We start from the raw sequence: 13,523 nt of genomic DNA on the forward strand, positions 1-13,523 counted from the left end.
CTATATCCTGAGATTGTGACCTCTCATTCCAGATACCCAAGCCAGCAGAAATACCCTCTCTATAGCCTGTCAAATCCTGTTAGAATTTTCTAATTCTCAATCACATCTCAGCTCTAAACTCTTATCTTTTCTCACAGGACACTATTGCACTTTTCTCTAAGGCAAGTGCATCCTTTCAGCTGGAGTTCCAATGCAGAAGGTTTAATCTCGAGGGGATTGTTGGGTTTAAATCGTGAAAGAGATCCTGGGGTTTTGAACCCACTAGGGCAGTGGTTCTCAACCTTTTTCTTTCCACTCACATACCACTTTCAATATTCCCTATGCCATACGTGCTCTGTGATTAGTAAGGGATTTCTTAAGGTGGGATGTGGGTGGAAAGTGTTATGGGCCCAGAGGACACCAAAACCCAGCAGCAATAGAAATTCACTAATAAATGGTTACTTAAACAAAAGTTGCTTTTAATTATCTTTAAACATGAAAACAGGATCGAACTTATTACTATTAACCCCCTTCTAATTGTAAGCGCACATGTATGTAATGTGTGTGTAAGTTCAGAAAAGTTCTTTAATTCACAGTCCAGTCTCATTCCTCCAAGTTCATTGGTTGCAGGCAATTCTTATACTGTGCACAGAATTTAACATTTATGAATTTCACCAGGCTTTGGCTTGAAAGGAAGGCCTTGTCAGTTTTCAGAGAGATTTGTTGTTCCTTCCAATCAGCCACATCAGTGTCTTGCCGAAGAATCTTGCCCCATCAGAGTTTTCCAGATGATAACCTCTTTCTTTCAGGTCACCACAGAGTTCCTTTTTTGTTCCCTTATTTCAAGTGAAACATTATACAGCCCGACATCTCCTCTGTATGGACCACAAGGGCTTTGACCTTGCTGAACTAAGAACTCACAGCCCATCTTCAAAATGGGGTTTTTCTACAAGCTTGCCAGCTTGTCCTGCTCCAGTCCCAGCTGGTGCTGCTGAACTGCAGAACTGAATCCTCTCTCTCTTTCTCTCTCACTCAGAAAAACCACATGACCCTCTTAGAACAGCAAACGGCACTCATTGGGTCCGGTGCCACAGTCTGAGTGCAGTTCATCTGTTGCTTTCCAAAACAATAATCCATTACTCCACAGCAGGTCCAATTGATACCTACTTGTGAAGTCCTTAGAGGCATTCTTCTGTTTTTGCAAAGGCACCCGGAGCCAGGACTTTTTGGCTTGAGCAGAGCTCTGGCATTTTAAATGAGATCTGTTTTGAAGTCTTTCTGTGTGACCTATCTAAAAACCCCACAATTTACTTTCTTTTGTATATAAAATATAACATAATCTGTCAGAAAAGAAAAAGTTTGAAAACCACTGTCTTAATCGTCCCTAATGGACGCGTTATCTGAACGGTTTCAGAACTCCAAAGGAAATGGGCCAATGGCTATTTTTCTCAAGCAAAATATTTCAGTAACATTTGGGTCTAGAGCAGTGATTCTCATCCTTCCCTTCCCACCCTCATACCACCTTAAGCAATCCCTGACATTATTGCCCTCTAATGAACCTTTAATTGCGAAGTGCGTTGCGAAAACTCCTTGATTCCGATGGACTAGTTTCATAAGTGCCTTCACTGTACCTTCACTTTCATCCAGGTTTGATGTTTGTCTCATGCTTACAACATGCAAGAGTGATCTCAGGCTGCTTACAACATATATTCTGGGTATGAGGGCAACCAGGAAATTGGGTAAAAGACCCAGCGATAAAAGATAAAATTTTCTTTTATTTCAATTCGTGGATCTGTGGATGTGGTGTGATCTGATGAGTTTCTCCAGTACTTTTGTGTACTGCACTAAACTCCAGCATCTGCAGGATGCCTTAACTTGTTTTTATTGCTGGTACTGGAGAAGTCACTCCACATCCATAGGCGTGTGTACTGCAATAAAACTAAGTCCATGGGTCTTATGTGGCCTGCTGAGTTTCTCCAGCATATTTGTATACTGTACTAGACACTGCCAATTGCAGATTTTCTTCTTTATTTAAAATTTGATTTTATTGATTGGTTTCTGCTATGAATCTTTGGGGCAGGTCCAAGGTCTGGAGCCACATTCACCAGGGATTGGGCTGAGGCTTTACCATGGATTGGGGCCACATTCACTAGGGTCTGGGTGTGACATTCACCAGGATTCACCACAGTCTGGACAGCTTTGTTCATCAGGGAATGAGCTGAGGTTTCCCTAAAGGAACACCACCAGAAATTAATTCCCCGTCCAAAGCCAGATTTTCACATCCTCTGCAGTGCTACATCTGGTTCCAGTCCCTGGGGTGAGGGGATGGCTGGGTGGGGAAGGTGTTTGGGTGGGGGTGGGGGGGAAAGAGTGAAAGAGATGTACAGAACATTTCCCAGACAACTTTTGGCCATGTGGGGCCAGTTCTTCATTTACTGGAAGAAGCTAAAAATAAGTAGAAAGAGAAAAAACATCAGGTAATCTTAGCAGTACATCTTTCCCTGGAAGTAAAACATGAAAGTCTGCAGATAATGTGGTTGAAGTAAAAATACAAAGTTGGAGCAACTTGATAGGTTAGACAGTGTACTTTATATAGCAAAGGTAAAAATACATAACTGACATTTTGGGCTTGAGCCTTTCATCAAAGTATGAGCAAAATGTCGGCAGGAGCAAAGATAAAGATACATGTCCAACGTTTCGGGCTTGAGCCCTTGAGCTTCATCATACCTTGATCAGAGGTGTCACTGAGGTTGGTGTCACCCAATTTAGTAACTCATGGTGTCATCACCCCCCCCTCCACCCCCCCTCCCAATATTGTAGCTAAAACACCAGAAAAATGTGACAAAAACACCGGCAGTAACGAAAAGAACAGCGCGTGCTTGTAGCGCGTGCAGACGAATTTGAAGTGTCATTGTGTAATAATGACGGCTCTGTCCAGAGCACATTAGAAGGTTTAAAAAGTAAATGAACATTGAATTTTAGCCTTGTAGATCTATTGATGCATGTAAGTTGGGCTTATGAAAAATGTTTTTGTTGTTATAACTAACTTCAGGGATATTTTTCTTAAAAAAAATGATACATTTCTGCCAAAACAAAATTTTTATAGGCAGTCATTTTGGTGTCACCCCTCAGATGGTGTCACCTGGTGCGGTTTGCACAACCCCCCCCTGCCCCAGTGACCTTGACTCAAGCCCAAAATGTCAGTTATATTTCTTTCAAGTCAAGTCACCTTTATTTATTGTTCATTCCACGCTCGCCCGGTAAAGAGGAGCTAGGGCCACGGAGCATATTTTCACAAATATACGTTAAACATTAAAATACTTAGAGGCAAGTTCACGACCCCCTATCCACATCTATTCTGGGGATTCAGGAGCCTGATGGCTTGGGGGGGGAACTGGAAGTAAGGATCCGAGTGCTACCGTATCTACTTCCAGGTGGCAGACGGGCGAACTGTTTACACGAGGGGTGTGTGGAGTCCTTCACAATGTGTATTGCCTTTCGCCTGCATCGAGTGATGCAGACGTCCTTCGTGGTTGGAAGCGAGCCCCCCTCCCCCACCCCCCTCCCCCACCCCCTCCCCCACCCCCTCCCCCTCCCCCACCCCCTCCCCCACCCCCTCCCCCTCCCCCTCCCCCTCCCCCTCCCCCTCCCCCTCCCCCCATGACCTTTTCCACTGACTTGGCTATCCTCTTCGGAATCTTCCGGTCTGAGGTGGTCCAGCTTCCAAACCAGTTGCACAGGATGGTCTCCATCTGTCCTCTGTAGCTATAATTCTTTGCTCTACTGCCTGCATTTTGCTCATACATCGATGAGGGGCTCAAGCCCGAAATGTTGGTTGTATCTCTTCACTTTTCCTACTGGGTTTCTCCAGCATTGTGTGTGACTTTAACCAGGGTGTCTGCCGACTTTCGCGCTTCTCTGCCGGATTTAAATCCACGGCGCATTGCGCCTTTAAGGGGCGGAGTCCGTGCCGCAGCAGCCAATCGGCGGCGAGCCGGCGGCCGGGTTAAAGGCGCAGCCGCCGGCTGCGGGAGCCCCGCCACCGCGGAGGAGCCGGCCGCCTCACTCGCTCCCCTCCCGCCGGAGCGCGCCATGGCGCCCCGCTGCCGGCGCTCCTGGCTCGGCGTCCTCCTGGGCCTGGCGCTCGGCTTCGCGCTGGCCTCGCGGCTCGTCGTCGTCGTCGGCCCCCGCGGCCGGGCCGCGTGCGGCGGGCGAGCGGCGGGGCCCGAGGCGCCGGCCTCGCGCTTCATGTACGTGGGGGTGATGAGCGCGCAGAAGTACCTGAGGAGCCGCGCGCTGGCGGCCTACCGGACCTGGGCCCGCCACGTCCCCGGCCGGGTGGAGTTCTTCAGCAGCGAGGGCTCGGACCTGAGCCTGCCGCTGCCGCTGGTCGCCCTGGCCGGCGTGGACGACACGTACCCGCCGCAGAAGAAGTCCTTCCTCATGCTCAAGCACATGGGCGAGCGGCACCTGCAGCGCTACGAGTGGTTCGTGCGGGCCGACGACGACACGTACATCCGGGGCGAGCGGCTCGAGCGCTTCCTGCGGGGCCTCAACAGCAGCCGGCCCCTCTACCTGGGCCAGACCGGCCTGGGCGCCGCCGGCGAGCTGGGCGAGCTGGCGCTCGAGCCCGGCGACAACTTCTGCATGGGCGGCCCGGGCGTGGTGCTGAGCCGCGAGCTGCTGCGCCGGCTGCTGCCGCACATCGGCCAGTGCCTGCGCGAGATGCACACCACGCACGAGGACCTGGAGCTCGGCCGCTGCGTGCGGCGCTTCGCCGGCGCCCAGTGCGCCTGGTCGTACGAGGTAAGCCCTCCCCCTCCTATAGATCCCCCGGGAGGGAGGCTCTGGCGCTGCTGACCCGGGTCTGGCTGCACCGCGGCGATGCATCCCAGTACAGAGTGGACCCTCCCGCAGGCAGTGGGGGGCTGCTGTGTGCAATTGCACATCCCAGTACAGAGTGGGCCCTCCAGCAGGTGGGGGGAGGACCTGTACAACTGCACATCTCATTGCAGAATGGATACTCCAGCAGGCAATGGGGAGCTGCTGTGTTTAATTGCACATCCCGGTAGAGTGGGCCCTCCAGCAGGTTGGGGGGGGGGGGTGTCCTGTACAACTGCACATCCCAGTACAGAGTGGGCCCTCCAGCAGGTGGGGTGGGGGTTCCTGTACAACTGCACATCTCAATGCAGAGTGGACACTCCAGCAGGCAATGGGGAGCTGCTGTGTTTAATTGCACATAACAGTACAGAGTGGACCCTCCAGCAGTGGGGGGCTGCTGTATGCAATTGCCCATCCCAGTACAGAGTGGGCCCTCCAGCTGGGGGCGGAGGTGTCCTGTACAACTGCACCACACGGTACAGAGTGGGCCCTCCAGCAGGTGGGGGGGGGGGATCCAGTACAACTGCACATCCTGGTACAGAGTGGGCCCTCCAGCAGGTGGGGGGGGGGGGGTGACCTGCACATCCTGGTACAGAGTGGGCCTTCCAGCAGGTGGGGGGGGGGGGGGGGGTCCTGTGCAACTGCACATCTCATTGCAGAGTGGGCACTCCAGCAGGCAGTGGGGAGCTGCTGTGTTTAACTGCACATACCAGTACAGAGTGGGCACTCCAGCAGGTAGTGGGGGGCTGCTGTGTTTAATTGCACATCCCAGTACAGAGTGGGCCCTCCAGCTGGGGGCAGGGTGGTCCTGTACAACTGCACATCACGGTACAGAGTGGGCCCTCCAGCAGGTGGGTGGGGTGGGGGGGATCCTGTACAACTGCACATCCCGGTACAGAGTGGGCCCTCCAGCAGGTGGGAGGGGGGGTGTCCTGTACACCTGCACATCCCGGTACAGAGTGGGCCTTCCAGCAGGTGGGGGGGTCCTGTGCAACTGCACATCTCATTGCAGAGTGGCCACTCCAGCAGGTAGTGGGGAGCTGCTGGGTTTAACTGCACATACCAGTACAGAGTGGGCACTCCAGCGAGGGGGGGGGTGTCCTGTACTACTGCTCATCCCAGTACAGAGTGGGCCCTCCAGCAGCTGTGAGGGTGGGGAGGGGTGGCTGCTGTGTGTAACTGCACATCCCAGTGCAGAGTGGGCACTCCAGCGGGCAGTGGGGGGGGGGGGGGGTGCTGGGTACAACTGCGTATTCCAGTTCTGAGTGGGCACTGCAACAGTGGAGGGGCTGGGCTGCTGTATATGACAGCACATCCCAGTAAAGATTGGGTACCCTAGCAGGCAGTGAGGGCTGCTGTGTACAACTGCACATCCCAGTACAGAGTGAGCACCCCGGCAGGCAGTGGGAGGGCTGCTGTGTACAACTGCACACCCCAATGTAGAGTGGGGACTCCAGCGAGCATTTAGGGGCTGCTGTGTATGACTGCACACCCCAATGTAGAGTGAGTACTCTTTCCTCTTGTCATTATCCAGTCAACATCTTTTGTCTGTTGGTCTGGACTCCTCCCTTTCCCATTTTTCCCCTTTCACTTCCCAGTCTTTAATTCCGATGCCTGCTTACTTTTTGTTCAATTGTGAAGAAGGGCTCAGGTGTGAAATGTTGGGAATATATATTTGTCTCCTTTGGTGCTGAGTTCATTCTGCATTTGTGTGTTTTTATTCCAATCCTGGATGGACCCTCCAGCAAACAATGATTTGCTGGAGGGTGCTGAGGCATGTGATGTTGCTGTGTAATCCAGTGCCTGGATTCTAATGCAAGAAACACTGCAGATGTTGCAGCAAACCCTGAGTTGCTGGAGGAACTCAACAGGCCAGGCATTAACTATTGGGTAGAACTGGTTTGGTCAAAGTTATTGGTCGGGCCTCTTTATCAAGTCCCTCCCAAAATGTTGACCATCGTTACCCATGGCTAATGATAATGATGAGTTAAAGAGTAAAGTCTGTACATAGTTGCAGAATGAAAAAACAATATTACTTTATTTTCACATGCAGAAGTACAACGTGCTCGTGCACTGAAATTCAGGATTTTTGCCACGAGGATGAATCTGGAGCTCTGAACTTTTTTTTTAAAAGGAAAGTTGCCTATTTAACATGGATAGGATACATTATAAGAATTGCAGGTCCTTGGCAGCGTGGTAAATAGTGTTTGGAATAGAGAGGACTGCTTATCAATTATCTAACTTGAATGTTAGATGCTTGCTAAAGAGCTGAAGGGAATGTGATGTTGAGATTACAATCAGTTAAATTGGTGTGACCTTATTAAAAGATGAATTTGGCTCCTAATTTATATGTAAACTTGTCCTGATTAGGTCAGAATCAAACCAATTATGATTCTTTGCAGTTCTGCAATCTAATTGTTGATCTGATATACCTGTATTGTAGAATTCTTGTAGGATAAATGGCAAAGAGCATACTGTCAACTGTTCCAGTATTTAAAAACTTGCTTGATCTTGTCTGCAACTGAATCTAAACTTCAGCTATTTGGTTTCTCCCTGGCATTCCAAAAAATGTCTGATGCTTCATATGATGCCTCCAAGGGTTGTAGGCAATGGTGCTTTAATTTCTTAATTAATTAGTTTAAAACTTGGTTGCAGTTATGTTCAAACAAGCCAAGAGAATATGGCAAGAGAATTAAGGTATTAATTGCTTAAAGACTTTTCCTATGATACAAAAACATCTGAACTGAGCTTGCTAAATAAATGTCCTTTGGATCTGTTATCTCCAACTCTGGCCAGTGTGTTGTGAACTAGACAATGGGGATGTGGGAAATCCACAAAATTGCTGGAGAAACAGGGTGGGTTAATGGAAACTGGAGAAGACTATGTTATTGCCATCTGGTTTGAGGGTGCCTAGACAATATGCGGTGGCATCCCTCCATTTTTGTGGATGGTCTCAATGGGGCAATGCACGAGACCATGGACAGATATGTCAGCATGGAAATTGAATTGAAGTGGATGGCCTCTGGGAGATCCCCATCACAGCAGACAGAGTGAAGGTGCTCGATGAAGCTATCTCCCAGTCTGCATCCAGTCTCTAACATAGAGGGGAGCACCAGATACAAGAGATGACCCTTTAGGAGATGGGTACCCTTTGTTTGTCCTGCAGATGTGCACCCTCCAGTCTCCCTAGCTGTTGCCTCAAGATGAATCCAATATGTTGATTATCCACCAATAAGAGTATCATTACCTTTTTCATCAGGCTTTCTTTTGTTCTATTCCCAACTGTCTTCCATTTCTATCTCATTAGATACAGGTCCACCTCCCAGATTTCTTGTATTTCTCCCACAGATTTGTTTATATGTTCCTTTATATGTAAGGAAAGACGGTAAATCAATTGCAAATGCCATTTTAATTATTGTTGTTGGGTATTAACTTGAACTTCTCTGAAACTCAAAGCAATTTTACAGTTCATTTCTCTTCCCCATCCTTGTTGTACATCAAAGATTACCACTACATCTGAAACATGCTGATGCTTGCATGCAGATTATTTTTTTTAAAACCCAAATCTTAGTATGTGTATTTTTCTTGATGCAAAGGCCAGATAGGGTGAAATAACTTAGGAGCACTAGAGATCCAAGATCTTTGATTTCAAGTGTGTGAAAGCAACATGATCTGGGATAAGCTTAAATTGCATCAGAGCTATGATTCTAATACTTTATCCCTTTTCCCCTCCCAACGCTAACTACATATCCAACAATGCCCCTATTGTCCTCTCAATTGCAATGTAAATATGTTGTATGGAATCTCTGAAGAGCCAATTTGGAGCCAGCTTTGGGCAGGAACAGGTACTGATTGGGGTATCGCTGGAAGATACTAATGAAGCTATCACTACTGGATGCTGTTGGAAAATGTAATGAGAGAGGGATTGTGCATGCCAGATTCCTGATATTTAAAATGATCCCTGCAGTGGGACAGAGAACTATTATTTGTGTGTCCTCTGGTGCCCTGCATTTGGGAGCAGCGAAAACAATTGTAGAATGGACAGGTAAATATTGTGGACTCTGTTTTGGATATGGGCAAGTTAGTGTCTCATAACAGACTGGATTTTTTGGATTTTGGTGCAAAGATTCTCTCTATGGTGGCATGTTTGTGCAAGATCTTGCACAGATGGAGCTGGTCATTTTGAAAAAAAATTGCCAACATGGAGCTCGACTATTCTTATCTCCCTGATCTATGAGCTTTAAACAACTGTAAAAGCTGACCTTATATTTGCTTTCAGGCAAGGAAAAGTTTGCACAAATTTTCAGCAAAAGCTAATGTCAGGTTTGTAACGGAACTGAATTATTTTAAATGTCGACCACCTTTTTGGGTCCTGGATCACACCACAGTGAAGTTGGTTGGTGGGAGGGTACCCCTCTTAAAATTTTAAAAAGAAACTTGAATTGGCTGACCATTAAGATGCAACAAAGAATTCAACAGCATTCTAAATCTTGGTGTATTCTGCATCATACTATAGATCTGGTGGCAAGATTCCTGCTTTATAATTGAAAATCAAGAAACAAACTTCAGATTTTGGAAACCTAGAATAAAAACAATGCTGGAAACCTGTCAGGCAGTATGCGAGGAGAGAGAACATACCACTTCAGAATGAAGATTTGAATGCTTGTTATTTTTTAAATTCCTATTTTATGAAACTGCAGTTGTTTTGTGATCCTATTGTTTGTCAACTATTTAGTGCTTGGAGGAGTGATGAGAAAGTGCAGTTATCTGATTGCCTTTTCACACTGCCAACCCTTTTAGGAAGAGGGAAGAATTAATTACCAGGCACCTCTGGAGCCGTTCCCACTGCACCATAATTTACCTGGCCCCCAACCAAGTGCCAGAGCCTGCCAGGCTGGGATGATTCACACCACACGAATACTGGGAACAGACCCGCTAAATTAGCCGGTTAACCCACATGGAATTGATGGTGTGCAAGTGGCTAGTTCGGGTAATGGAGTGGATGGTTCTACAGAGTTGTAACCTGTATGCTATGTGACAGATGCTAAGTGCTGCGTATGTGTCTTATACAATCAAATTCTGAACTGTCTGTTTTGGTTTTAGACCTGTTGGTTTTTGGGATTGATGCACATTTAATTTTTGATCCTGTTTTTGTTCACTAAGACATTAGTTTGGGTGCAGAGGAAACTGGTGGAATATCTCAACCCCAGTCTGTAGCTGTTCCTCCTCTTATGCATGAAATCTTCAAGATCTGTATCTTCTGCCACTTGCTAATCACTATAACAGGTTTGGTTGAGATACTGACTAATTAGTTTTTTTAGAACGTAAACATTGAATTACTAAAATCAGGCAGTGTAACATTGGAAAAGTCTCCCCACCTGATTTGGGTTCAGGACCTGACATTTTTACTGTTCTTTAGTTTTGATTCTTCTTTCTTTCTTCCCCCTCCCCAGCCCTTTGATTTTTTTTGTTTCATCAAACATTTCCCAATACACTATAGGTATGACTCTGTCCCCTACCTTCCCCCACACCCCCAGGCTTTGAATCCATATTAATCTCACAAATGTTCAAGTTTATTATCATCTGATTGTACATATACAATCGGACAAAGCAGCGTTTCTCCGAACTATGGTGCGCATACATGCACACACAAAACACAGCACATAATAATCACATATACTATATTATACATATTTTGGAGTAATTTACTCAGTTACAGGTTATCGTTCATCAGTCTCACAGCCTGTGCAAAGACACTACTTCCCAGCCTGGCAGTCCTGATTTTGATGTTCCTGTATCTCCTTCCTTATGTAGTGGCTCAAATATTTGTGGAGTTTGCAATTGTCCATGATTTTTGAATGATGTTTTAAGTTAGTGTGATTGCATGAGGGTCAGTAGACCACTTGAGGACAGTACTGGAAAGTTGACTCGGCTTCAATTTAAATCGGAAGCTTTGTTTACCTGACATTTTTTCAAAACTGGTTCTTTGGTTTTTCTCAGTAGTGAACTTGTGACCAAAAACTTATTATCATTCTTAAAATGCTTGAAATTTATGGTATAAACAGTTTATATTCCCAAATACCAAAATTATTATTGACGCAAAATCCACTAATCCCTTTTACAATAGATAACCTTTCCTTTAGAGAATGGGAGAGAAAAGGAATCAAAAGAATAGAAAATTGTTTTTTGGGAAATAATTTATTGACATTTGAACAGTTGAAGCACATATGGAACAACTCATGGTACAATGTTTACATATCATCAATTGAAAGCTTATTTAAAGGATAAATTGGGAAACAACTTGAGATTACCTGAAGGAAGCCACTTTGAATATGTGATTACAGATACAATGATAATTAAAAGATTTATAACCAACATGTACATCAAGCTGCAAGAGAAGGAAAATGATTAAATAAACTATAAACCTAAACAGAAGTGGGAAAAGGATTTAAACATAAAGATAAAAAATGAAGTATGGGAAAAGTTATGTTCTGGAACTATGAAGAATACAGTAAACACAAGGTTACGCATGATACAGTATAATTGGTTACACAGGGTATATATAATCACTCCTCAAAAATTAAAAGAATGGGATTCAACATTATCAGATAGATGTTTTCGCTGTAAGAAGGAAATGGGAACAACAGTACATGCAATTTGGGCATGTATGAAAGTGAATACGTTTTGGGAAGAACTAAATCAGATATTAAATAAAATTACAAAAAAATAACATACCAAAAAAATCCAGAGATTTTTTTTCTTTAAGTAACAAATAGTAAAGAATTAGGCCTCAAATTGGATAAAGTGCAAAAAAAAATTCATTATGATAGCCTTAGCAGTAGCAAAAAAAATGTATAATGTCAACTTGGAAAATGGAAGAGAGCATGAGAATATAGCAATGGTACATGTAAATGAATAAATGTATTCCATTGGAGAAAATAAAATAATTTTAAAAATAAAGTCACATTGTTTGAACAAATTTTGGAACCGTGCATGGAACACAACAGAGAGCTTGCCTAGGACCTCCATCCCCTAAAATGAAAATGAAAAGAAGGCAAAACGACTAGATTCAGTGTGTAACAAATAGATGACACATTTTCCTTTGTGTGAAGATATTGTTTTATTGTATTGTATATGTTGAATATTTATGGGTTTTGGAGGGAGGTGGGAAGAGGGGAGGGAGGGAAAGTTGGAAAAAAGGGAGAAAATGCCACTGTGTATATTTAATGAGGAACGTTTGTACATATTTTGGTTGACATGGTTCACAGTGTGAAAAATAAAAAAATATAAACAGTTTCAAGGTTCACTGGTGCCCTGATTTGGTTATTCTTTTGACATGTTTGACTTTGTTCTTGATTTTCTGATGACAGAAAGTTTTAAATCAATTCCAGGATTCTTTTGATGTGATATTCCATATCCAGCCCCTTTTAGCAGAGACCTATTCATTAAATAAATCCTTAAACTGCTCACTGCTTGTGTAATGGGCAGGGGAGCCTGTAGTCTATTTCCTGAAATGTCTTCTGACTTCATTTAGTTCTTTCACTCTCAACTTCTGAAATACTTGAGTCTCAAGTAAAGCTGTTGACGAGTTTCTATCTAGTACTGTAATGAAATGACAGTCTGGTGTTTCAGGTCTGTTTTTCCAGTTTAGAGTTGATGGTTGGTCTTGTGATAGGTAGCACTTGGCCCAAATGGCTGATAGTGGACTAAATATTGATTCATCTAGGAAACGTGATCTCAATTATTGTCTATCTTCAGTTACCGAATGAAAACTTTATCATAAAGCCATTTAATCCATATCTGGAAAGACTAGAACCATTTTCAGAACATTACTTTACACTACCTTCCTGGTAAATCCTTGCATTTGGGAATCTGTGGGGACTTCTCTAACTAGATTATTACTTTTGTGTCCTTGTGACGTTCTGGTTGATTCAGATTTTAGCAGTGGTTCGCAACCTTTTTCTTTCCACTCACATACCATTTTTAAGTATTCTCTATGCCTTGGGTCCACTGTGATATGTAAGGGGTTGTTTAAGGTGGAATGTGGGTGGAAAGAAAAAGTTTGAAAACCACTGTTTTAATCGTCCCTAATTGACTTATTATGTGCATGGTTTCATAACTCCAAAGGAAATGGGCCAATGACAATTTTTCTCAAGCAAAATGTTTCAGTGACAATTGGATCTAGAGCAGTGCTTCTCAACCTTCCCACTCACATACCACCTTAAGCAATCCCTTACTAATCACAGTCCACTTATGACATAGGGAGTACTTAAAGTAGTATGTGAGTGGGGAAAAAAAGGTTGAGAACCACAGTTTTAAAGACAGCAGCAAATCAATTATAATGGGTGGGAATTATGCAGCGATGAGTGGATTACCATCTGTAAAATGTGGATATATGGTATGTCTTCTTCTTCTTTGGCTTGGCTTCGCGGACGAAGATTTATGGAGGGGGTAAAAAGTCCACGTCAGCTGCAGGCTCGCTTGTGGCTGACAAGTCCGATGCGGGACAGGCAGACACAGTTGCAGGGGAAAATTGGTTGGTTGGGGTTGGGTGTTGGGTTTTTCCTCCTTTGCCTTTTGTCAGTGAGGTGGGCTCTGCGGTCTTCTTCAAAGGAGGTTGCTGCCCGCCAAACTGTGAGGCGCCAAGATGCACGGTTTGAGGC

At 45.1% G+C, this 13,523-nt stretch overlaps 1 protein-coding gene and 1 long non-coding RNA gene across 2 annotated transcripts in view; one reads left to right on the top strand and one right to left on the bottom strand.

Moving 5' to 3' along the window:
- Positions 1-437: 437 nt before the first annotated feature.
- LOC138749697 (uncharacterized) lies at positions 438-4,041 on the bottom strand. Its single transcript, XR_011348825.1, has 2 exons — positions 3,645-4,041; positions 438-2,424 (listed from the first exon to the last, which is right to left on the bottom strand). It is a non-coding gene; the product is annotated as an uncharacterized lncRNA (long non-coding RNA).
- Positions 3,651-13,523, top strand: part of chsy1 (chondroitin sulfate synthase 1) — a 33,092-nt gene continuing 23,219 nt past the window's right edge. Inside the window, exon 1 of the mRNA XM_069911451.1 lies at positions 3,651-4,785. Within this exon, the coding sequence (XP_069767552.1) occupies positions 3,808-4,785 (978 nt within the window). The 5' untranslated portion in view covers positions 3,651-3,807. The remainder of the gene's footprint in view (positions 4,786-13,523) is intronic.

The sequence above is a fragment of the Narcine bancroftii genome, chromosome 14 (genome assembly GCF_036971445.1).
Source record: "Narcine bancroftii isolate sNarBan1 chromosome 14, sNarBan1.hap1, whole genome shotgun sequence".
Classification (NCBI taxonomy): Eukaryota; Metazoa; Chordata; class Chondrichthyes; order Torpediniformes; family Narcinidae; genus Narcine; species Narcine bancroftii.